At 33.4% G+C, this 24,716-nt stretch overlaps 11 protein-coding genes and 1 non-coding gene across 12 annotated transcripts; 6 read left to right on the forward strand and 6 right to left on the reverse strand. All coding sequences in view use genetic code 12, as the record gives it.

Moving 5' to 3' along the window:
- Nucleotides 1-1,091: 1,091 nt before the first annotated feature.
- On the forward strand, nt 1,092-1,163 carry RJT21DRAFT_t10. The gene has a single exon. It is a non-coding gene; the product is annotated as a tRNA-His (tRNA).
- A 446-nt stretch (nt 1,164-1,609) lies between these two features.
- On the forward strand, nt 1,610-3,346 carry VMA13 (H(+)-transporting V1 sector ATPase subunit H). The gene is made up of 2 exons (XM_064880731.1): nt 1,610-1,679; nt 1,752-3,346. Exons 1-2 carry the CDS (start codon nt 1,665-1,667, stop codon nt 3,180-3,182), a joined length of 1,446 nt encoding a protein of 481 aa, XP_064741207.1. The 5' UTR covers nt 1,610-1,664; the 3' UTR covers nt 3,183-3,346.
- Nucleotides 3,347-3,400: 54 nt separating this feature from the next.
- Nucleotides 3,401-7,168, forward strand: RJT21DRAFT_137478 (uncharacterized protein). The gene has a single exon (XM_064883295.1). The coding sequence runs from the start codon at nt 3,550-3,552 to the stop codon at nt 7,120-7,122; it is 3,573 nt and encodes a 1,190-aa protein (XP_064741208.1). The 5' UTR covers nt 3,401-3,549; the 3' UTR covers nt 7,123-7,168.
- A 124-nt stretch (nt 7,169-7,292) lies between these two features.
- RJT21DRAFT_117529 (uncharacterized protein) lies at nt 7,293-10,435 on the forward strand. The gene has a single exon (XM_064880732.1). It carries the CDS (start codon nt 7,404-7,406, stop codon nt 10,284-10,286), a length of 2,883 nt encoding a protein of 960 aa, XP_064741209.1. The 5' UTR covers nt 7,293-7,403; the 3' UTR covers nt 10,287-10,435.
- Nucleotides 10,399-11,499, reverse strand: RJT21DRAFT_117530 (uncharacterized protein). The gene has a single exon (XM_064880733.1). The coding sequence runs from the start codon at nt 11,377-11,379 to the stop codon at nt 10,429-10,431; it is 951 nt and encodes a 316-aa protein (XP_064741210.1). The 5' UTR covers nt 11,380-11,499; the 3' UTR covers nt 10,399-10,428.
- Nucleotides 11,500-11,681: 182 nt separating this feature from the next.
- On the forward strand, nt 11,682-12,287 carry RJT21DRAFT_4449 (uncharacterized protein; the record flags this gene model as incomplete). Its single annotated transcript, XM_064884593.1, has 1 exon — nt 11,682-12,287. The coding sequence occupies one exon, from the start codon at nt 11,682-11,684 to the stop codon at nt 12,285-12,287; it is 606 nt and encodes a 201-aa protein (XP_064741211.1).
- Nucleotides 12,288-12,308: 21 nt separating this feature from the next.
- Nucleotides 12,309-13,658, reverse strand: RJT21DRAFT_111596 (monocarboxylate permease; the record flags this gene model as incomplete). The annotated part of the gene is made up of 1 exon (XM_064880010.1): nt 12,309-13,658. The coding sequence occupies one exon, from the start codon at nt 13,656-13,658 to the stop codon at nt 12,309-12,311; it is 1,350 nt and encodes a 449-aa protein (XP_064741212.1).
- A 513-nt stretch (nt 13,659-14,171) lies between these two features.
- RJT21DRAFT_117532 (mitochondrial 54S ribosomal protein mL53) lies at nt 14,172-14,615 on the forward strand. The gene has a single exon (XM_064880734.1). It carries the CDS (start codon nt 14,209-14,211, stop codon nt 14,485-14,487), a length of 279 nt encoding a protein of 92 aa, XP_064741213.1. The 5' UTR covers nt 14,172-14,208; the 3' UTR covers nt 14,488-14,615.
- Nucleotides 14,538-15,993, reverse strand: RJT21DRAFT_117534 (uncharacterized protein). Its single transcript, XM_064880735.1, has one exon. It carries the CDS (start codon nt 15,938-15,940, stop codon nt 14,627-14,629), a length of 1,314 nt encoding a protein of 437 aa, XP_064741214.1. The 5' UTR covers nt 15,941-15,993; the 3' UTR covers nt 14,538-14,626.
- A 174-nt stretch (nt 15,994-16,167) lies between these two features.
- Nucleotides 16,168-17,301, reverse strand: FDH1 (formate dehydrogenase (NAD+); the record flags this gene model as incomplete). Its single annotated transcript, XM_064885245.1, has 1 exon — nt 16,168-17,301. One exon carries the CDS (start codon nt 17,299-17,301, stop codon nt 16,168-16,170), a length of 1,134 nt encoding a protein of 377 aa, XP_064741215.1.
- A 2,037-nt stretch (nt 17,302-19,338) lies between these two features.
- SDH2 (succinate dehydrogenase iron-sulfur protein subunit) lies at nt 19,339-20,142 on the reverse strand (the record flags this gene model as incomplete). Its single annotated transcript, XM_064882957.1, has 1 exon — nt 19,339-20,142. One exon carries the CDS (start codon nt 20,140-20,142, stop codon nt 19,339-19,341), a length of 804 nt encoding a protein of 267 aa, XP_064741216.1.
- Nucleotides 20,143-20,721: 579 nt separating this feature from the next.
- On the reverse strand, nt 20,722-24,224 carry RJT21DRAFT_101669 (transcription factor domain-containing protein; the record flags this gene model as incomplete). The annotated part of the gene is made up of 2 exons (XM_064879729.1): nt 20,722-23,504; nt 23,895-24,224. 2 exons carry the CDS (start codon nt 24,222-24,224, stop codon nt 20,946-20,948), a joined length of 2,889 nt encoding a protein of 962 aa, XP_064741217.1. The 3' UTR covers nt 20,722-20,945.
- Between the last annotated feature and the right edge of the window lie 492 nt (nt 24,225-24,716).

Below are 24,716 nucleotides of genomic sequence, written 5' to 3' on the forward strand. Positions count from 1 at the left end.
TAGTATCGAGTGACATGCAACGGCTGTTCATTGTCATCACTAAGTCTGTAGCAATGAGAAAATTATAATAGGTTAAACCTTAATGACATAAACCTTAATACGTTTCAGGTGATATTAACGGAATCGTCTCCTGCACATAGCCAAAGGCGCAACTTTCTATTTATGGGATAATGGAACCGAAACTTGAAAAAGAAATTTTATGTAATAGTAACAATCAAGCAATACTTTGAAGAATCTGAGTAGCGTTACTTAATTGGAATTAGACCTTCGAAGATTTATGAATATACTGTATAGAAGTTAAGCCATTGCTTTTGATAGATTTTTCTTTCTTTTTCTGCCCATCATATTCATTGGTAATTATGAGTGATGGACCTGTCAATTAAGCTCTTGTCTTCCCTTTACTCTTTAAAATGCGTCGTAGTTTAATGGATAAAAGGAAGGTTAGACGCGGAATTCGTGTTCCCCTTACTAACTATTAAGAGAGGTGTTTCGGAATCTGATACCCAATTTGTGTAATGTATGTCATTACATTTTCACTCTGATGGAATAAATCTGGGCTCGGTTCTCTATTTTCTGACGCAAAAATGCAACCAAAATATTGTGCTTGCTATGAAAAAATTTTCCGGATTTTTAATTCCTAATATAAGCACCTCAACCTTCTAAACTAGAATAATATGTCATAGAACTGAACATTTAAAGCCACCCCGAGCTTATGCTTAAGCCTGTACTCCTGGTTGATGAAACGGGATTTCTCTTACTTATTCCGCTCATGACACCTCACTTGTACGAATATTAGAACAACAGAGTCAGAAAAGATGATCTGGACGGATCAGGTCCCCGTTATTAACTTCACACTAACTTTAACATTTGATGGATGATTTGTATTCAATAATTTGACACTATATCGTATCTAAGTGTATGGAACAAATCAAATTAAGTGAAAACTCTTAAATCTGGTAGCGCTTTAATTGATGTAATACAAAATGTATGTGGGATCACATGAAATTGATCACGTGTTTGGTTAAAACGTGACTTTACACGTGATAATATCACGTTACCAGCGACCTAGCCAAAAATCTTTCAGAAAATCAGCCGGTCTAGTATAGTGGTTAGTACACATCGTTGTGGCCGATGTAACCCAGGTTCGATTCCTGGGACCGGCATTTCTTTTTTGCATTCTTTTAGAAATGAATACCAATTTATGTTTTTGCATATAGATATTGAAATGACCTTGGTTGGTATTTTTGGATGACTTCTTTGCATGTTTGAACATTATACTTACTAAACTGGATATAAATCCTCTATAGTTAGAACCCTTGTTAGGTAATAAAGAATAGGTCTAACAGTTGAATAATGTAATCATTACAAAATTGAAGAAATTACTTCAAATATTTTTCCAAGCATTAGACGACATCTAAAAAATTTCTATTCAAACAACTTAATTAACATTATATTGCATTTTTGTATTTATTATCCATACGGTGTTTCGTCATAACGTTTTGCAACTGTTCGACACAATTTTGGGATGTCGCAGTCGTGTCCCGCCCAGAAAACGACAATTGAAACTAAATTAGCTCGAGCCCACCTTCAAGATATGGAAATTGATAGACTAAGTTCATTACTGTTGAAGATCAGATAATAATTGGAAGAAATTGGATATTGAAATGGCTACTGAATTTGTATGTATTTTATGGAACATTGATTTGAATTGATATGGTTTAGAAATTATATACTAACTTTGAATATTATAGACTCCCTTAGTCATTGATAGCACTTTCTTAAGTGACTCCAAGAAGATCATTAAAGAAAAGATTATAGCATGGGAAGGATACTCAAGATCAGGGGCAGTTTCTGAAGATGATGTTAAAAACATTAAGATCTTAGAAAAACAATCTAATGATAATAAGAATTCTACTTTATTAGCTCAATTAGATTTATATACTAATACCATTTTAAGTATCTTAGATAAAGCTGAACAAAGTGGTAAAGAAGATGTATTAAAAAATATCTTAGCATTAACCAATGACTTTTTATTGGAATTACCAGGTCAAGAATTCTTAAATTCTTTATTGAGTTTAGCCAATGTTGATCCAGCATTACCTTATTCACCATTTGTTAAATTATTAGATAATAAAGATTTTATTATTAAGGCATTAGGATTATATAATCTTACTATTTTATTATCCAAAGCATCTAAATCTCCAGAATATGCTTCTAAAGTTGATAAAGAATTTTTAATTAAAATATTTGATGTCTTATCATCTGATGAATTTATAGGTAATAGTCAAAATATTAATTCACAATTCATTGGTATTCAATTATTACAAGAATTATTAATTGTTAAAGAATATAAAAAAGTATATCAAGAATCTAATTTCATTTCTAATTTCAAAGCTATAAATCAATTGATTGCTAATCTGGCTAAAAGTGCTAATGCAACAGCCTTACAATTATCTTATAATGTGTTATTAACTACTTGGATTTTATCATTCAGTGGTCCTATCAATAAAATTTTAGTTCATAACTTTCCTGAATTAGTTGGTAATTTATTGACTATTGCCAAAGAATCAATTAAATTAAAGATCGTTAGAATTTCAGTTGGTATTTTAAAGAATTTTACTGCTACTACAGTTTCATCTAATGAACAATTTAAAACTGTTAAGATTTTATTATTTCATGATGGATTATCTACTTTAAATACTTTAAAGGAAAGAAAGTTTGCTTCTAATGGTAGTGATGAAGAATTATCAAATGATTTACTTTATTTATCTGATCTTTTGAATGAAATTGTTAGTGAAAAATTAACATCATTTGATGAATATTTGACTGAATTAGAGAATCCAAATCTTTTAAGTTGGTCATCTCCAACTCATAAATCAAATGAATTCTGGCTTGAAAATTCCGGTAAGTTTAAAGATCAAAGTTATAAATTAGTTAAAAGGATTTTTGAAATCTTATCATCTAAAGATTTCAATAATGCTAAAATTAAAGTTATTTTATTAAATGATTTACAATATTTAATTAAGAATATTGGTCAAGATTTAATTAACTTTATTAATACTGAAAAATCCGGTGAATATAAATTATTAATCATGTCCTTCTTAGAGAATAATTCCGGAGATAATGAATTGAAATATGAAGCTTTGAAGGCTATCCAATTATTAGTTGGTCATAGTTTCTAATGGGAGAAATCATAAATCATAAATCATAAATCGTAAATGATAAATTATCTATCTATTTAATTCTCTTAACCCCCATTTTGTTATATACATTTATATTATTTCCAAACTTTATTTCATGTTCTCGTATAATAAATCATTTACCTAATCTAGCGCGCAAAATTATGCACCAAATTAAAAATACTTCAAACATAAACAATCTGGTGAACAACCGATAATTGCGTAGATCAAACTGTAATAACTGGGGGTGTAATTACCTTAAAGAGTTTAGACCCAATTAATTAAATTCATTTGAATTGAATTAAATTGAATTGGTTTTACAAGGCTACTTGCCATATAAAAACCCATCACTATAGTACGCGTTAATAATATGAAGAAAAGACTGGATCGTTATCAATCTTTCACTCATCCTGTTAAAGTAGAAGGTAGTCGGACCAAAATCAGGTGGTTGGATAATCATGCAGAAGAGTTGATAGATCCATTGGTTGATTCGGGATTCTATTATTCACCTACTAAAACCAATCATAATCGTATAGTATGTTCACATTGTTCAGAGCCTGAGAATGTAACTGATGAATCTGATATTACCACTATACCAACAGTTCATTATGAAAGGAGTAATAAATGTTCATTATCACTTGTATTAATCTCAGGATTAATGAGACAGAAACATAAATCGAAACGAACATTAAAGAAATATTGGGAGACTCATGAACAATCAGTGATACGATCTCCATTATCTGATGAAGCTAAACAGTTTCGATTAGAATCATTTGGTGATACTTTCCCAACCGATATTCTTAGTGATTTTGTACCGACAAGTCAAACTTTATCAGAAGCAGGATTCATATATACTCCTATGGATGATTTTGATGATCGAGTCGTGTGTATATACTGTGGATGTTCTTTAGATCATTGGGAAGAAGACGATGAGCCCTTGAAGGAACATACATCCAACTCTCCAGGTTATTGTTACTTTGTAGATGTTCTACAGTCTAACAAGACCATCAAACCCAAACCAGTTTCAAGAGTTAAGGAAACTACCAAAGTAGCCAAACCTCCAAAATCAAATAAGGACGATGTCTTCTTCGGATTACTCAGTGATGATGAGGATAACGAGTCAGATAACAATAACAATAACAGTAGCAATAACAGCAATGATAATAATAATAATAACAATGTGAATATTGTGATGCCGTCCAAGCTGGAACCACCGCAAAGGAAAACGTTTCTCAATCAAACAAAGTACAGAAGATCATCGTTTGAGTATATAGAAACTGAAGAAGAACTTAGCGATAAAGAGTCAGAAAGTGATATGAACGATGACGATTTTGTTGAAGCTAAGGCTCAGCAAGATGAAGATGACGAAGGGGAACAGGAAGATAAACTGACTTCACAGAAGAATGTATCTAGTCCAATACCTGTACGAAGATCAGCCCGAGTCCGGAAAATGGCTTCTCAGAAGGATACCAATGATGAGTACTGGAACAAATTACCAGATGATGGTTTATTAGAAGAGTTCATGGTGGCAGCCAATAAGTATACTTCCAAGCCCACTAAGTCTGAAGAGGAAGACGAGGAGGATGAACAAGTAGAAGAAGAGAAAGAGATCGAAGAGAAAGAGATCGAAGAGAAAGAGATCGAAGAGAAAGAGATCGAAGAGAAAGAGATCGAACCAGACAAGGAGGAAAAGAAAGATGATCAAGAAAGTGATGATTCAGATGTAGACATGGACAAAGCAGAAGAAGAAGAAGAAGAAGAAGACGATGATGAGTCAGAGGAGGATGAAGATGAAGATGAAGATGAAGATGAAGATGTCAATGCCAACAAGACAGGAGATTCCATTCTTTACTCCACTACATATACTGAAGAAGAGTCTGAGTTCATACCATCTTCACCTGACTCACCTGAAAAGAAAGCGAAGAAGTCTACCACCGAAAAGAAAATCAACAGAAAGATACCGAAAGAAGAAGCCCCGGCTCGCCCCAAAAGAGAGTTTGAGAAAGTAGAAAAGAATGATCAAGTGACGGAAGACTCACTGAAAGCAAAGAGACTAAGATTCAGTAAACGTGTTCGATCACCAACTCCTCCTCAGTACATTTCATCTGATGATGAGACCAATGACTATGGAGATGACAAAGTCGATAAGCTTGAAAAGAATGTGAAGATTGTGACTATGTCTAAGAGTCCAGAGTTACCAACGGACACTCAACCATCTTCTCACAAACGTAATGGACCTGTTGAACTTCCAAAGTCCATAGAGTTAACTAATGATATAGCTACTAAGTCGAGGATAAGTCCTATACGAAAGCGTAAACCCACCAGTATCTTTGATACCTCATTAGATGCAGATACCTTTGGAGTACCATTGACAATGAAACGGCTTTCTATTCTAGGAACTCCTAGTGTAGAACCTGAAGTGAAAGTATCCGAATCTCAGTCTAGTACTACTGCTGTAACACCAGTAACTACTGATGATTTGAAATCAACTAAGACTGAAATAGAACCATCCAAGAGCTCTGAACATGCTAAAGAACAAAGTAAACGAATATCGTTAGATGTGTCTTCTCCACTGGAAGTTGATGAATCTGATGATGATTATGCCAACTACATTAAGGATATCCAAGAAATCAATAATGAACTCTCGAAGTCGATGGAAGTGTATTCTGGAGAAAGCAGTGAAAGTGAAGAAGAGAAGGATAATAAGCATGAAGAACTGGTTGTACTTTCAAACCAACCTAATGTTAGTAGCAGCGAGTCATCAAGTGAGCAAAAGCAACAAACAGAGCCTGTAGAAGTCAATGAAGAGAATGAAGAGAGCCATTCAAATACTGAGAAGGATAAGGAAATCGGAATTGGAATTGGAATTGGAATAGCAGAGAGTCCAATAGGTGAGAGTAGCAATGTGAATGATGTTGCAGTTGCAGGTGAAGATAAAGTTACAGAAGTAGTAAGCAACGGAGTCCTTGAACAGGAGACTATAGAGAGCAATGACAGTGTACATAGAGAAACCAAAGAAAACATGGAAGTTAGAGTGAGTGAGGTGAAAGGAGATGAGGTTAATGAAAGTGTGAATGAACCTGAAACTAAACAAACTGAAGAAAGAGAAGTCAATGAAACAGCTAATGAAACAGTCAACTCCTTACCAACAGATAACGACAACGATAACGACAATCAAGATACAAAACCAGAATCATCTCCAGAAGTGAAAGGCCCTGAGACCAGTACCGCAGAACAACCAGTAAGTGAGCTTAACTATAACAATGAAAGCGAATATGAAACTAAGAATGACATGCCTCAAAGTGAAGCAGGAAATGACAGTCTGTTTCACAATCAAAGTGATGCCAGAGATAATGAATCAGGTGCAACCTCAGTGAAAACACCCACCCATCAATTGACAACTGTTCAGCATGACCCAGTTACTTCACCAGTCGATCAATACACTCCATCTCAGCCATTCGATCAGACAAATACAAACGAAAAGGTCACTCATCAACCACCAGTAACTCAAACTTCAGCTGAGCATACTCTAACTAAATTATCCGGTAATTTTAGTGGACTTTTAGATTCTAGTACTCCTCATAAAGAAAGAAGTTCGAATGGTGGCACTACTAAGTCGTCTGCTCCGACCATACAAAAATGGCAGGCAAGACCTCTTGGGCAATTCATTGAAAATTTAGCCAACATGGAAGAAACTGCTTCGGAATTAAGAAGCTTGGCTACTCTAGAATATGAGCTCAATAATGATCCTGGAGATCTAACTAGTTTTATATCGGAAATGCCAGAGAATGAAGAAGACATGACTATTAAGCAGTGGGTTGAACACTGTGCTACGAATTCCAGTGCTATTCTTCGAGAGTCATGTGAAGAGATGCGCCAGTTCATTATAGAGGAATATCAACGAGCTATTAAGTATATAGAATCATTACCTACTAGTTCGTAAGTGTATATATGTAAAGTAGTAAAGTAGTAATATAAGAAGTCATGTGACTGTGTCCCAATCGAGTAACACAATCTCACCTGTCTGTCAGCCGCCGCGCCTGAGTTGGGCACGCACTATCGACCACCAGTGATCTTATCACGACTACTACTGCTGATTCAAGTGTAATTTCACTTTGACCAACCCATTGAACTCGAGCAAACTCGAACTATTAGAGTGGTACACTACTTGTGGACGAGAACTGAGTTAGGGGCCAAACTGTCACCTCACACACAAAAGTTACTATGTCGTTTTGGCCGTTTACCAACTCATTGAATAGTAATAATCAGCTCCAAAAGTTCCTTGATGGTGTGGTGGATTTCTCATCAATTTCTGTAAATGATATATTTGAAGATTCAGGACTCCTGCAGGAATTGATTAGTGAACTTCATAACATCAAGGGTAACTTTAAGAGTAATATTACTAATTTTCTGCTTCTGCAACAACTTCAATCTTCAGATCTTATAACTAATGGTCAAACTGGTACAAATTCAGATGTTGTTTCATTAACATCATCTAATACTGATAATGGAGGAACAGGAAGTACTAAAGATTCAAGAGGAGTCAAATTAGTAGAACTTCTTCTACAACCGCATATACTAAATGGATTACTTGACTTTCTAGTAGATAGTGTTGATTATTTTCATGATCAAACAGTTAAAGAATTAGAAGAACTTGAAAAACTGTTAAATGAAGGAACTAATCATTTAGCTTCCGAATCGGAATCCGAATCTGAAACTGAGTCGGAGTCGGAGTCGGAGTCAGAAGTTAGACTGACACTTGATCAAAATGACAGTGTTAGTCAAACTCATATTGAAGAGGACGAAGATGATGATACTAATTCAAAGGAAACTAAGGATGAAAAGTTCCGTAGATGTGTTCAGGCCGCTTCGGATATCCTTTCCATTGATTTATGGATCATTCTGAATAGAATTATAGAAACACCGTCTATTATGAGTAAGTTATGGCAAATATTACGATTAGATAATTTGAAAGTCAGTAGTCCAACGGTTAATTACTTGATCCACATTTTAGATCAACTTATGGATACAAACAGTATAGAGTTATTAAATTTCATAAGGCGACAAGATGATTTAGTAGATACATTTTTAGAAAAAGTAGAGATTCCTATGCTTATGGATTTCTTTTTAAGAATAATTCAAACTGATAAACCTCAATCTCCTACGGGAATAATTGAAACATTATCCCTGCAAAATTTAATTCCTAAACTTATTGAAATCTTAAAACCTCATCCATCACAATTTGTTAAGGATAGTAAAATTCCTAATCATGATTTGTTTTTCAAACAAACTGCTAGTACTGATTTTATTAAGGCACTTGTGACAATTTCTTCTAATACAGCATTGGCGGTAGTATTAGAAACCAATATTGGACCTAATCAATTAACTAGAGAATTGGTATCCCCTCCTATTATTAAAAGTATAATAAATGATATAATGTTATACAAACCACCATCACCATCAATAGACGATAATAATAATAATAATAATAATCCACGACCAACAAATAAACACGGTATAAGTAATTGTGTGGGGATTATAATAGAACTTATTCGGAAAAACAATTCCGATTATGACTTATACTGTGGATCATATGGAGAATTAATTCAGAATGGTGAAAATGGACCTAGTGAAGTCAATTCATTTGTAATGTTTCAATGGTTAAAAGATTTTGATCAAAATCCTCCAGGTCCAAGAGATCCAGTTTACCTTGGAGATATGCTTACATTATTTTCTGAAAATCTTGATAAATTTGCAGAATTATTGGATGAAAATCCTATTCCTCCTGATAATGTTATTGGAGAAGTATTAGGATTTACACGATTTAAAATATCGGAATTAGTTGCTGAATTACTTCATTGTTCAAATATGATATTACTCAATAGTAAGAAGATTAAAAAGATTATTAAAATAAGAGATCATATACGATCTCAACAAAAGAAGAGAATTAAGAAAGCTTTAAATGAGACTATTGACTTTCCTGAAGCATCAGATGAATCTATTCAAGATGTTACTATGGGACTTGATGATGTATCATTAGATGATATACATTTTGAAAATGAATCATCATCTGATGGGAATTATAGAAGTATTATTGAATCATTAGATGCAATTGAAGATTCAGAAGATGAAGAACCTGCCATATCTCCTGAAAATCCTTTTGTATGTGAAGAAAGAGATCAAACTATTCGTCTTAATCCATGTATAGGAGATTATTTCAAGATTAAATTAATTGATCTGAAAATCTTACTAGATGTTATAACCATGTTTACTCAATTCCCCTGGCACAATTTCTTTCATAATGTCGTGTTTGATTTGATTCAACAGATTTTTAATGGGAAATTGAATTCATACAATTCATTTCTCATTGTGGAATTATTTAAACCCGATAAATGTAATCTAATTGATTTAATAGTTGAAAAATATAAGGAAGATATTGAACCCAAACCTGGATATAGAGGACATTTAATTCTTATTAGTGAAGAAATTGTTAAATTCACATCTTTATATAAACCTGATTTAATATCACCTATTATTGTGGATGCTATATCATTAGAAGAATGGGATTGGTTTGTTGAAGAAGTATTATTAAAGACTAGAGAAGTTTATAATGTAGTACTTGGAGCTGAACCAGAAGAATCAGAAAATGGTAAAATAGATGGTGATGCCTTTGATGCATCTACAGTGGGATACCTTGACTTGGATTCTTATGAGAATAATAATAAGAATCTCATCATTCTTGGTGATAGCTCTAATCATGAATTATTTATTCATGACAAATCAGCTGATCATGATCATGAAGATGAAGATGAAGACGATGACCATGATCACGAAGATGAAGATGAAGATGATGAGGATGATGATGATGATGATGATTCCATGGATGAATTGGATATCCCCGATGTCAGAATCCAGAATATGTCCCCCACCGGAAACATTGGCCGGAATGAAAATCGAATTGATGATGAGTATGATCATCGGGGAGGTTTCCAAACGGACTATCATGAGAATGACTTTCTCGAACATCTCTCAGGATCTAGTTCATCGGACGATGAGGATGATGAGCACAGTAATGAATTACGAAGAGTTCCAAAACACAATGAATAGAATTCATGGCATTAATTATTAATTATTAATTATTAATTATTAATTATTTATTATCTATATATATTGATATTTATTCACATACTTAATACAAAAATACATCTTAGTCTAATTCTTACTTTACTTTACTTTACTTTACTTTACTTTACTTTCTACCCTTGGATGGTCGAGCGTACACTACCGTACCGTTGGCAAGTTCTTTCTTTTCACCTCTTTGAACTTTCTTCTTGGCTTTAGTCTTAGATTCGGTCTTAGTGTCACTGCTATTGCTATTGCTGCTATCAGGTTTATGATATACTACCAGTGTATCTATAGCAAGGGAACTAATTCTACCTATACTGTGGTTCCATAAGTATGCTGGGAACTTGAATAAGTAACTCTCTTTGAATCCAGGATTGACATTAATTTCAGATTCATCAAGCTCTACTAATGCATCATTGTTTTCACTATCAACTATCCATACACTGCCATCTACCTTCACTACAAAGGATTTACCAGTCTCTTCTTGATAGAGTTTCCTATCGGATCCATCTGCTGGAGGAATGATTGAACCTCCCCAAGCTTGTGATTTTATAACCTCTTTCATCTGAAGAATTCTCTTGTAATCTTGTTTTCTATTGATACGAAGAGATATGAATTGGAATGCACTTATTAATAAATATAAACCAAAGGCTGTTAAAATCAATCCAGGACGGAATTTAGTATAGAAATATCCCGTACCCTTCCATTTAGGAAATCCCTTAGATAAGAAATAGTCATATCTCTTCTTTAATGACTGATCTCTTAAGATATTACCTACTAATGATAACCTCTGAAATCTTTCTTCAGCATGTTTCTGAGCCGACCGGGACTTTCCTGAAAACTTATCAGGATGTAATAATCTCGACTTCTTTCTATATGCCTTCGTAATCTCCTGAAGGGTCGACTTAGGACCATTTTCTAATCCTAACCATGAGTAGAAGGATGAACCTGCTCCCAAGTCTTCCACTATCTTATCATTCAATTTAAAGATTTCATAATCCTCTTTGCTCCATGCAGCAGCTTGACATGTGGCCAACAATAGCACAAATGCCACTACTACACTAACTAACTTCATCACTAATTAACTAAGCTAAACTACACTACACTACGTCACTGTATTGAACACATAGTGTGAAATTTTTCACTCGCGTGGAAAAGTTTCGAGTTACTGAAACCCTCTTCAACTCTCTCTCTCTCTGGCTAAGTTACTATTATACAAAGTGAATAAAAATAAATATGGCTCAATTGTATCCATTACCCACAAACTTGAAGGTGTTGTTTTTCTACAACTGTTCAGCTGCCATGTTATGGTTTTGCTGTTTAGGAAGATTCTTAATCTTGTTACCTCTTGTGGGGAGACGATTTCTTCCTGCCGGTATGGCTGATTTCTTTCATGGTATATCTATAAGTTCCTTAATAGGTATACTTATAGTTAAGTTAACCACATCATCTTTCACATTATCAGTTAAAGATATTTGGTCATTTGCTTCTGGTTTAAAAATGATAATCATATGTTACGGAGTTATATTTCCTCACCCCAAGATTGCTAAGCATACATCTTATTCATTTTTAATACTAGCATATAGTTTATCTAACTTTATTCATTTCAGTTATTTTGCCTTTAAGGTAAAGACCAAGACTTCTCCTCGTTTCTTATTCTGGTTGGAATACTCTAACTTTTACTTAACATACCCTATGGCATTAATCTCAGAGATGATCTTACTTTTCCTCAGTCTTCAATTCATACCTGATGAACTGATTCATGAACTTTTTACTAAATTCGTTATATTGGCATATATTCCTGTGGCTTATATAGTCTGGGGGTACTTAAAGAATAGAAAACAAGTAAAGTATACTCAAGTTATTGAGAAGAGAGATCGAGCAAGACAAGCAGCTCAGAATGTGAATGTTCCAGCTAAAGCTGTTGGATCTACAGCAATACCGTCAATTCCAGAAGAAGTCGAGTTACGTACTTTAAATTAGTAGTAGTAAGCTAAAGTTAATTTATATCTTTGTATTTAGTTTAGACCCCACTATTGCAAATCTACTGCAATACCAAAATACAGTACCGGTTATAGATATCATACCTGTAAGTATAACGAAATTATTATACTGATGTACTTCGCCACTTCCTATGACAATACTGGCAAGAGGTATACCAAATAGATTTGCAATACTCATAAATGAGTTTAAAATTCCAAATTTGTAGCCTATCTCATTAGCTGGTGTAATCTGGGAAAGACAAGCAGGCATTAAGCTCAGAATAGCTCCTTGACAAAACCCTCCCAAAACTGCAAATCCAAATAAAACTTTAGTGTGATGACCAAATGGGAGCCATATTATCATTATACTAGCCGAGTAGATAATAAGCATAATAAGCATAATATTGAAATGGCCCAAATAGTCGGAAGCATAACTAGGTACCCATCTACCCAATACACCTAAACCATTCCAAACAGTCAATAACAAAAGTGAATTTGATTCAGATACTCCTTGAGCAATTGCATATGTTGCATAATATGTAAGAAGTAATACTAATGCTAACTCCGTAAAGAATGATCCAGCAACAACATAATTGTATTTAGCATCATTTAACTTCAATTTCTCTAAATTCAAGCTACTTCGAATCTTGTCCCATCGAGAGTCAAATTGTTGGTCTGAATGAATAGGTTCTCTCTTGATCCTTCCTTTCACAAGTATGATTGATAAGATCATAAATCCTAAGCATGTAAAGGCAAATATTCTTATTGCCCATGCAAATCCATAAGTTGTGTATGAATGTCTCAACATCAATGGGAATACTAAACCTCCAACTGAGCCACCACTTGTGGCCATACCAGTACAATTACCTCGTTTCTTTTTGAACCAATGACTTATTACACCAATAAGTGGAGTCATTCCAAGTCCATTACCAATACCAAGTAATATGAAACTGCAAATAAATTGGTACACTTTTGTACTAATTGCTGTAAACATAAGTCCTATGAATATCAAACATGCTGAACTTACTAAAAGAGGTAATGGTCCATGTCTATCAAATAATGGGCCTACAAATAAACCAGTTGCATATGCCAAAGATAAGTAAATTGAGAAAATCCAGGCAATTGAAGAAGCTTTAAGTGATACCAATTGATGGGTAGAAACATAAGCTTGAATTGCACCAATAGAATTAATAATACCAAAGTTAACTACAAGGCCTAAAAACGAGCCAACAATTACGAAGTATGCTTTTACCCCACCATCTGGATAATATTCTTCATCTTCAAGCTGTTCATCTTCTAAATGTACATGTCTATTGAGATTGCTGACACCCAGTGATCCATGAGTCAATTCTATATCCTCTGTTTGCAGCATTTCTCTTTGGGTGCAATAGTGAAATCTCGAATCTTATCGGTTTTCGCGGCTCTTTTATATGACTCAGTGAGTCATCACAGCCATTAAGGTTAGTCACCAACTGGAAAGTATTGTTAACATTGTCAAAACGAAATAGCTTATCATTGGTGCGTATAGAATAGAAGTACAGCATATAGTATTTCCTGTAGTTTGTTACTCTAACATGTTCATATAGTTAGTTGCATTGCTGCAAAATGTATAATTCAACAAAATTATGGTAATGCAAGCAATTTACTGAATAACCTTCAATAAACTCAATTTTTCCATTATATATTAGATGGTTCTGTAATTTATGTTTATTTATATATAAAGTGAAGAATTTGTTAATCATTTGCTGATAGCAGTTCCACTTCTTATAACTATAAATATATATATATATGTGCTCATATTTACTCGTGTCCGTGTAAAGACAAGTCTGGAAAATTTTTGTTTTGCCAGATATTTTTCAGTACTATTTACTACGATAAGACAACCTCAACTACTAAACATTCTACGCAGCCCATCACCAGATATGATAACAAAATACTTCACAAACGTCTCTGTTAAGTTCGATCCATTTAGTAAAGGTGGAAGATCAGCCAGATTATTTCTTGCCAGAGTTCCTCATAGTGCTAAATTGGAAACTAAAGTATTGACTGCTAACTCCAAAGATCATCAAGAAATACTGGTCACCTTTAAGGATAAACATATAATGAAAGCTGATCCATCTAAAATGAAAATTGATGATTTAAGAGATTACTTTGATTCTTATTCAAGAAAATTAGTCATCAAGGATGCTATTTCTGATTAAATTCGATATTTTTCATCCATACTTACATATTACTATAATTCGTTCAACTTGTACATATACTTCCATAGGTCATGATTTTATTGCATTTAATAATTTAATAAATTAATTTTATTTGGTTCTATACAAAAGACTTACGCTTTTAACTGTTTCCTTCTGATTGTTTCTTGACAAACTCTTGAAACCATTGGGGAACAGTAGTAGAAAATAGCCGGCTAGATTCGGTTTTATCAGTAATTTCCTTTAGACTCAAACGAGTGTTTAACACTGTTTCACCTGAAACACATTCCAAGTGAAATACAAGTACATCTTCTTTACGATTTTTTTGACCTCTTGTCTTTATCTGATCATGCAACCACGTAACTATTAAACTGTACCATTTAAATAATCGGCCTCCATTGACCGATATTCCATCGCTAATAAGCATCGGATACTTATTCATAAAGTTACCGATTTCGTTATTCTCCAAAGATTTTATCGAAGTCAACCGATATTGCGGTGATCTAAATCCAATAACTCCATATTTGGCATTAATAAATTTATTCTGACAATATGTTGTCAACAACTTTGACTGTAACCTATATGGAGGTCTAGTATTCATATCTATGGTAGATATATTAGTATGAGTTTTCAATTCAACATAATTATCAATGCCTGGGGTAGACTCTTTGATCCCCGCATCAATTTCAGCTGTGAATAGTATGGGTATTCCGTTTAATTTCAGTTCAACTACCGTGTAATATGACAGCTTTTCATCATTGAGTGTAAGTTTTTCAAGCTCTAATGACAAATCTTCAACAGAGCCTTCATCTACTGGTTTTGGTTTAGTAATCACATCTTCAAACTTGAATCCAGAATACTGCAGTTTATCAAAATCATGAGTATCATTTTCAAATTCCCAATCGTAGTCAATTATGATTAAATCTTGCCAATAAATAACTCTGAATCTTGCGGGATGACGTTTAACTGGAATCATTAGCAATGTCATTAAATTTCTTCTTAAACTAAGGATTTTAATACTTGATAATTTCCTAGACTTATTTTCAACAAGAAATTGTACAGACCTATATAGATCTTCTAAACTATATATGCTCTGTTTGGTTTCTGGGGTATACTCATGAAAGTTACGACTCAAATCAGCTCCTATAATACCGCTCATGGATTTCTTAGCCGATAGTTTACCTCTATTTCTATTCTTAGACGGTTTCTGCCGTATGTTTATATTTAGTTCTCGTAACCCTTCAGCATTATCAAAATAGACCTTGGAGGTAGAACCCTTTTTGACTTTTGTATAGTAAGTCTGCTCTACAGGAGGTTCCAAGACGTTATTCAGAGAAATCGATCTATAAATTAATTGATCTTCCACATCTTCCTCGGCACCAGTTAATTTATCAATACAAGCGGGTGATAACTTACCTAGTATGGAGAGATTAATTTCATCCATAATTAATGACATAGTAATAAATATCGTCAATGATCGGTATCCACGAAAATTTTTAGGCTGCGCGCTACAATTTTTTTGCAATCTTTTCAAACAATAAATTCATTTATATTTTAATACTTTTTTACTAAAGAGAAAACTCTAACACATAAACTGCATAATCTTGACTTCATAAAACATAAGTTTGACATGGCAAAAATAAAAACAAGCGAAAAACAAAAACTTAGTCAATTCAGACATACTTACTTTCTTTGACCATAAGCTTTGGTAGCGTAGTCACCATCGATAACAATAACATCTTGAGGTCTGTAATCATGTTTACCAGTGAAGTAACTTTCTAAGATATTCTTAACACCTTGAGAGTATCTAGCTTGAGCGTCAAGAGAAGTACCAGAAACGTGAGGAGTCATAGCATTACCACCACCGTATGGGTTCTTCATTGATCTCCATGGGTGATCAGGTGGAGCTGGTTGTGGGTACCAAACATCACCACCGTAACCAGCTAAGTGACCAGAGTTGACAGCATCAGCAACATCTTGTTCAATAGTAATAGCACCTCTAGCAGTGTTGACTAAGTAAGAACCCTTCTTCATCTTGGAAATTAATTCCTTGTTGAATAAACCTCTACTCTTTTCGTGCAATGGACAGTTGATGGTAACAATATCAGATCTGCTAACCATATCACCTAAGTCAGCAACTCTTTCAACAATGTCTCCTCTACCATTTAAAATTAAGGAAAGATCGTTTAATTTCTTAATAGCATCAGCTGGTAATTCTTGATAATCATAATAGTATAATTTCTTTGGGTTGAAAGCAACTAATCTTTCTAAAACACGGTAACCAATTCTACCAGCACCAACAGTAGAAATAACCTTGTCTTCTAAATCATATTCTTGCTTGGCTGCAGCAGCAATATCCCACTTACCGTTGATTGCTTGTTCATGAGCTGGAACGAAATTTCTAACTAAAACTAAAATAGTCATAATAACGTGTTCAGCAACAGAGACAACATTTGAACCAGTGACTTCAGTAACAGTGATTTTTCTTTCATTGGCTGCATTAAGATCAACATGATCAGAACCAACACCTGCAGTAATAGCCATTTTCAACTTTGGAGCATTGGCAATTCTGGTCTTGGTAATGTAGGCTGGGAAGAAAGGAGTAGTAATAACAATTTCAGCATCAGCCAATTCTTTATCAACAATTGAATTTGGTTCTGGATCCTTATCAGAAGTTGAAACTAATTCATAACCTTGTTCTTCAATGTATCCTCTAATAATTCCTAATTCATTTTCTAAAGAACCTAATAATTTTCTTTCTTGGATGGCATGTTCACCACCTTCGTAAAGAACCAATAAAACTTTTCCTTTAGCCATTTTTGTTAAATTTGCAATTGAGTGTAAAAAACTTGTTTGAGAATCAGAGAGAGTATATCAAATAATTAGAGATGCTCTTGATGATATTATAAAAGAAGAGAATACAATAAATAAATTTGAACAAAGAAGATGATTTGGCCCCTATTTATAAATTACAATTGACCATTAATACAGTCTGGTAGACTTAAACGAAAACTTCAAAATTATAGAATTGGTTATGAATGATCTTGATCCGAGATATTTTAACACTGTGGAGAGGGGGTTAAAGAGGGACAGTGAGTTGCGTTTTTAGCAAAAGCACGCTAAGTCCATTTATCAATCGGAGAGGTACAATATCGACTTGCGACAATAGTAAAACGAATAGCCATTTCTAGAAAGGTTAAAGGATAGGGGAAGCACTATCTTTTTTGTGGAGAAAATAACTATTTGAGGTGCACTCTCTATCGTTAGCTAACTTTACGTATTATTGTCTCTATTGGGATCGAATTACATTTACTTCGTTGTTAATGACCCTTGTAGTTGGCGAAAAGTTTGGGATTTTGGTGTTCGCAACCCCGCTGCAAAACTTACCCCAGAATTACTAAAATACCATCACTACTAAAAGTATTTGACAATGGTCGAGACATAGTTAAGAGGATATGCGGTTAAATAGCCATTTTCTAAAATCCTCAAAATTCTCCTATTTGGGGGATTATTGCTCCTGTATTTCAAATTGTTATTAATGGCTCTACGCCATGATCCTGCGCCCAAATTAAGTAATGATTGGTTGCATACTTTCCCTTTTCCGAGCTTTTTTTATTTTTTTTGGTGGTGAGTGGCTTTGCGCTAACAAAAATTTTTTTTAATAAGTTACTGACTTAAGTGACGTACAACTCCTACACATCCGAAATTCTATTTTGAATTGCAACGGTTCAACATTCGCTACGAAGGTCTATATAATATGATAGTGAGAGATTACTTAGTAAAATATAAGCCTTACTTACTTTGCATGCAAAATCAGAAAATCTCCACTTATGGATAAGAAACCTTTATAGAAAAGTTCGCGGATATTCGTCTAAAGCTAATTCTCGACCCTTCATTGTTTTGACCCTTAGTCAAAGTGGATCTTTAAGAGGGTATTGGTTTGGCTCGACATTATCGCGACAAAAATATTTTCTGGTTTTTGTGGGGCTCCAATCACGATAATTATGTCACGTGTGTATAAAGTTCAATTATTCAATCCCAAGTAGTATTAATACACTCTGTATTCGTCTAAAAACATTAGATAGATGGTTATATAATATGTTTTGAATATCTTGGTTGGAAATAACTCATGAATTGTTTTCTTACTTTCAATTAGATAAGTAATTACATAAGTTACGAATAATTTTTAAAGCGGCAACACTAAAGCTTAAAAATCATGTTTAGCGAGGCAACCCACCAGGGCTAGAGCTGAATATTATCACACATACTGACAAGGACGTATTTCAAAATTAAGTGACAGAGACCGATGCGTCACCTTTGCAATTTTGATGCTTCATGAAGTCGAAGTCTCCAGTTCTTGGTGTGTATCAACCAATCGGAGTTCTTCGTTACAAATCCTAGTCCGTCAAAAAGCTACCTGAAACATGAGAGGGTGCAAAAGATTTTATAAATGATATGTAATTATTATATAAATGAATAAATAAGTGGAAAATCGTAAATGATAAAGAAAAGAATAATAATTAGAAATAATAATTATAAAAAGATATATATAATTTCGAATTATGGAAGGTGATTGTTTGTAACGAAAAAGTTTATCAAACGTTATAATCTAATTCGCTACAATAGTGTCCGATGAATGGGGTAAGTGAATGATGAATGAATGCAAATTATTAATGACATGCATAACAATTGAGTTTTAGGATCAATTAATACATGGTTCTTTCTTGTCATATCTTATAAATTGATTGTTGCTACTGAAGCAATTCAACTAATTTGTTCAATGATGTTTTATCGGTAAAATAATAACTCTATTATTATTATACGTCAATTAATATAGATAAAGGTAATCATAACCTAATCGAAAGCTAATTGTTTCTTGATTTCAGCAATGGCTCTACCTGGATTTAAACCCTTTGGACATGTTCTAGCACAGTTCATAATAGTATGACATCTGTATAAAGACATAGAGTTTTGTAACATTTCCTTTCTGATACCTGAAGCTTGATCTCTGGAATCAATTAACCATCTATAAGCTTGCATCAAGACAGCTGGACCCAAGTATTCTTGTTGATTCCACCAATAAGATGGACAAGAAGTAGAACAACAAGCACATAAGATACATTCATATAAACCATCCAATTTAGCTCTGTCTTCAATACTTTGTAAGTTTTCTCTACCATCAGCAGGATGAGTATCTCTTTGTAAATATGGTTGAATAGATTTATATTGTTTATAGAAGTGAGTTAAATCAGGCACTAAATCTCTGACAACAAACATATGAGGTAATGGATAAATCTTGGTTTCCTTTGAAGTATCAGTTTCTATACGGCATAAACAAGCTAAAGTGTTTCTACCACCAATATTCATAGCACAAGATCCACAAATACCTTCACGACATGATCTTCTAAATGTTAAAGTAGCATCTTGTTCATTCTTAATTTTTAAAATGGCATCTAAAACCATAGGACCACATTCATTTAAATCAATATCATAACTTTGCATTTTTGGTTCAACTTCTGGAGTATCAGGATTCCATCTGTAAATTTTAAAAGTCTTTAATCTTGGAGCTGGCTTGGAAGCAGCTGCAGTAGCTAAACTTCTGGAACCATTGGTAAATCCATTCAAAGCTCTAGTTTGACGAAGAATTGATCTGAACATCTTATCTAAAAATATTGATAGTATTAAGGACTAATTAGTTTCAATCAACTTCCCTGTTGAAGTAGTATCTTTGAAAAGAATTAGCAATATATAGTAACAATCAACTCTACAATGGTTCTTTGTAATTGTCACATTAAATTTTTTCCTTTGCCCGGATTTGTTTCCCGGGGGTGTCTTTTTTACAAATTACGCACATTTTATTGGATGTTGTTAACTATGGGAAATAAGAAAATTATGGGGGAGAATGGTCATGCGTCTGTTGTCATGTGATCTGATCTAATAATAAAATTGTTATAATTTACAATAATGTATCATTTATTAGAGCTTGAAATCTATTAGGACAGTATCAAATCATGTATAACAATATTTGAATTGATAAAACTATTTAAACCATTAAATTTAGTAGTTTTATTGCATTGCAACTACATGAATTAGTCTCATTTATGTCAATCAAAAAGTCCGAGCCCCCGGCTTAGATCGCGAAAGCTTTGAAATACATATTGCGGTTATGGTGTACACTATTTGGTTAGTAGCACTAGTGTTATTTGCTACGGTATTCCTTGAAATAGACTATTTCCTGTAATAATATATACTGTATTTGTATTATCTAAACTCGTCTAATTTACTTGGAGAGGTTCTACTAAGAACGTATTTGCTCCCCATCTATGTAAAATGATAGCCTCTATATTATTTATTTTCTTAAAATTATATTAAAATTGCTGCGAATTAATATTAAATTACCCCGATATTTACATAAAACAGAAATCAAACTACCTAATATATACAACGTAAAGCACTTTCCACTATTTAGTAGAATCATCAAAGCTACCAAAAAGCTTATCAAGAGGGAGACGGTTAAAGATCTCAAAATGAGGATCATCCAATGCATAATAACTCTCTAAAACACTATGTAAATCTTCCACCAGACCACTTTTACTAGCATCCGAATCCGAAGTAGTAGTGAATGTATCATAATTAGCACCTACTGCAGCCTTATTACTCAACATATTAAATAAATAATCAATGTTAACTTCTTGTGGACTCTGAGATTCACCAGATAATTCTGGTAAAGAAAAACTTGTTTCTAATGGGATTTGGGAAGCTGGCGGAGTCTCTTCATATCTCTGGCTCTTAAAATTTTCTGAAGTTGACAGTTTTAATTGAGCAATGGCATGTCTTGCCTCATCAGCCTGGGAAAGTGGTCCATAAAGTGATATATATTGCTCACGTAGTTTATCGCCCCCAGTGAAACGGAATCTTTTTAAAGCATTATATATAACACCGACAAGTTCTTCAGCTAATTCTGTTGACAAACTAAACTTAATCAAGGTCTTTTGATACTCCGTACCTACGCAATTTTCACCACCAGGTGCTAACTGCACAAAATCAAATACATTATAGAATTCATCACTGCCAATTGCTTTTAAAATATACATGTGACATTTGCTAACTCTCCAAGAATGCAAATATCTATCTCCCAATTTAGCGAACCATAATATTAACATTTTACAATATTTATTGCAAAAGTAAAGAAGTTGCTCCATTGAATCATAGTAGGCTTTATACTCAAGATCATTGGCATATTTTCTATCATGATCCTCTGTGTTAATCTTTGACAAAAATCTTAAAGCGTAATTGATTCTAACAACAATACCGAACATAAAACCAGTACACCTGTGCATAGCTGATTCTAGCACAGGAATTAAAAATAAATTACATGCGTAACCAAAATAATGATGTTGCATTTCGAGAACGTTACCAAAATTTGGCAAAAATTCTTCAACGATAATCAGGAATATTTTCTTAAGATAAAAATAGGTTAATTCATAATTACCTTTACCTTCATAATAAATGAATAAATGGTAATAGACTGACATTAAGAAAAATTTAAGTTGGATATAGTAAGTAAACAGTAACACTTTATGAAACTTCCCTGGTTCATCAAGATTCTTAATTGCATCAAGAAATTCTTGGACATCTGTACCCATATAATTTGCAACGAAAATCTCTACATCACTTAATTGCTCCAGGAGCTTTGTTAGCGATACATCATGATTAACATTTAATACGTCATGTAAAATTAACCTTAACTTAACGAAAATAGGCTCCAATATTTTCCAAGAATTTAAAGTATGTGTTTCCAAATTGTAGAATGTAATATTAATATTATTATTCTCTTTATCGATATAAGGGAATTTACAATCGGAAAATAAGGGATTTGTAGTTAGCGGAACACCATAAGTATAAGATTGGAACAAATCTATGTAATTCAATAAAAACCAAATTTTCCTTTTGAGGTTATTTATCCTGGGATTACTTTCTGGATCATTGAAAGCTTCTGGATCACGATGTAAGCCCATGGAATAAGCCATCAGGATTAAAGTTCCAGTATAAGTTTGAAACTGGTTCTGGTCAGGACCCTCCGAATCCTCAGGGGCTATAAATACGTACATTCGCATTAATAATGCCAACTGCAAAATTGTCAAATCAATCTTTTGGAAAAGTTGAAATTGATTAAGACAGGACCTTGCTAAGACAATATATTCTATACCAATTGAATTCTCTAGAAGAATTCTCAAACTTACTCTCTCAGAAGAACTTAACTGCTGAACCTCAACATATGGTGCTGGACCGCTTGCTGGAGTATAGTTTAGATTATAACTATCGACTTCTTTATCATTCGCAATTAATGAAAGATAACTCATCCTAGTAATTATTAAGATCATCCCTAATATAGCAAAATCTATGTTCTTTGAAATCTTTATTTGCGAAATCTTTTCATCCAGATAAGATTCTTCACCAATTAATTCAGTAACAGATTCTTTAAAAGAAATTTCATCTAATATTGGAAGAAAAGGATAAATGAATTTGAAGAATCTATTAACATGGATCCACATAATTCTTTTTGTTGGCAAAACTTTTAAAATCTTTTCAATTAAATTATTATTATTTGCATTGAGGGTTTCTTCATCTGCTACAAAATTTAAACCCAAGGGAAGTGAAATATCATTAATATTATATTCTGAAGGATTAAATATTTTAATGGCACTAAGATTCATTCTCTGTAAGAACTGGAGGGGAGTTTTATTCCAATGAAATGATTTTTCAAATTCAGCTTTATCTGCACCTTGTAATTTGGCTATAAGTTGAACTCTTCGATTATCAAAATCTTGGGCTTTGACAGTTAAGAATGCACACATATCTTTCATAGCAGGATCAAGCCTCATATACGCCGACCAAGTAAATGGTCCTGGACAGTTCTCACTACAATCTGCACCATTAGATATGGAATTGTATCTATGAAAATTTATAGTATCATCTGGAGATGCAATAGGATTAACACCAACAAATGCTTTGGAACCCTTTAAACTTTTCATAAAATGAGTATACTGCTTTGACACTAAAAATATTCTGGATGTTGTTGTGGAACTACTTTCGTGTCTGCTTGGAAATTCTACAGCAATATCTGGTGATGAAGACGAAACTGGTGTTGAAGTAGAATTAGTTAGGGTAGTAGCATATGTAGTCTTTCCAATACTTGAATAAGATCCATTACTAGAGCCATCATAATCATATGCTACACCATTACTGCCACCTATACGACCAAAATCATCTACTGGAGCTTGAGTTCGACCTTTTATAGTAAATGATGGAGGGACAGTACTTTTAGGTTTTGGTTCTGGTATTACGAAAGTTCCATTAGAATTTGGTTTTATGGTCAGCTTTATTTTTGGTAATGAACTAAAATCAACATAATCTTGAGATTCACCAGAATTGAATAAAGAGTTCGAGCTTGGTTTATTTGTAGATACTATAGATGAGGTGGAGTTAGATCCAGAATGTAATGATAGCACCACACCATTTGAAGGTGATGTTGTAGCAGTATTCAGTTTCTTTGTCGGATGTTCTCCATTATATGGTTCAGTATATGAACATATATCTGAAGTATTATATTTCTTACAAGAATTACATGGCAGATTTCTATCACATTTCACTTTCCTAAATTTGCAAACATTGCAAACAAGTGTTATTCTGTTTCTTTTCCTTGTGTGAGGAGCTCCTGAAGTAGGTGCAGCAGACATTGTAAGCACCCTTTTTTTTATCTGTATTAAAATTACTTTAACACAATTGGTAATTAGTACACCAAAATGATATTCATTCACTAAATATTTATTTAAGGCTTTCTAAATGGAATGGGGTACTAATTTAATGTTTAACGTGTTGAATAACTATTAAGGTATGTCAACAGTTTAAAATTAAAGTTGTATGAACTTATTTGCCTCTCAATACATGTACAATGCTTACTATTAAGCGATTTGTCTTCACGTGCATAAAGGAAGAGGATCAATTAAATAAATTTAGCAGCTATGTTTCGACCCTTTTACTAGCTTTAAGATACATCTCGGTATTTACGGAGATGGAGATAGCTCGGCCTTAAAAAAATGTGCGGCTTACTAAATCAAAATTCGGTGATAACAATTTTTGCTTATAAATCTGGTCACATGACAAGATAGGTGACAATTTTACTCTTACCCTTTATACTGCCAATAAGACACTAATACTAAACAAAACTG

This window comes from Scheffersomyces amazonensis, assembly GCF_036850825.1.
Source record: "Scheffersomyces amazonensis strain UFMG-HMD-26.3 chromosome Unknown RJT21scaffold_1, whole genome shotgun sequence".
NCBI lineage: Eukaryota > Fungi > Ascomycota > Pichiomycetes > Serinales > Debaryomycetaceae > Scheffersomyces > Scheffersomyces amazonensis.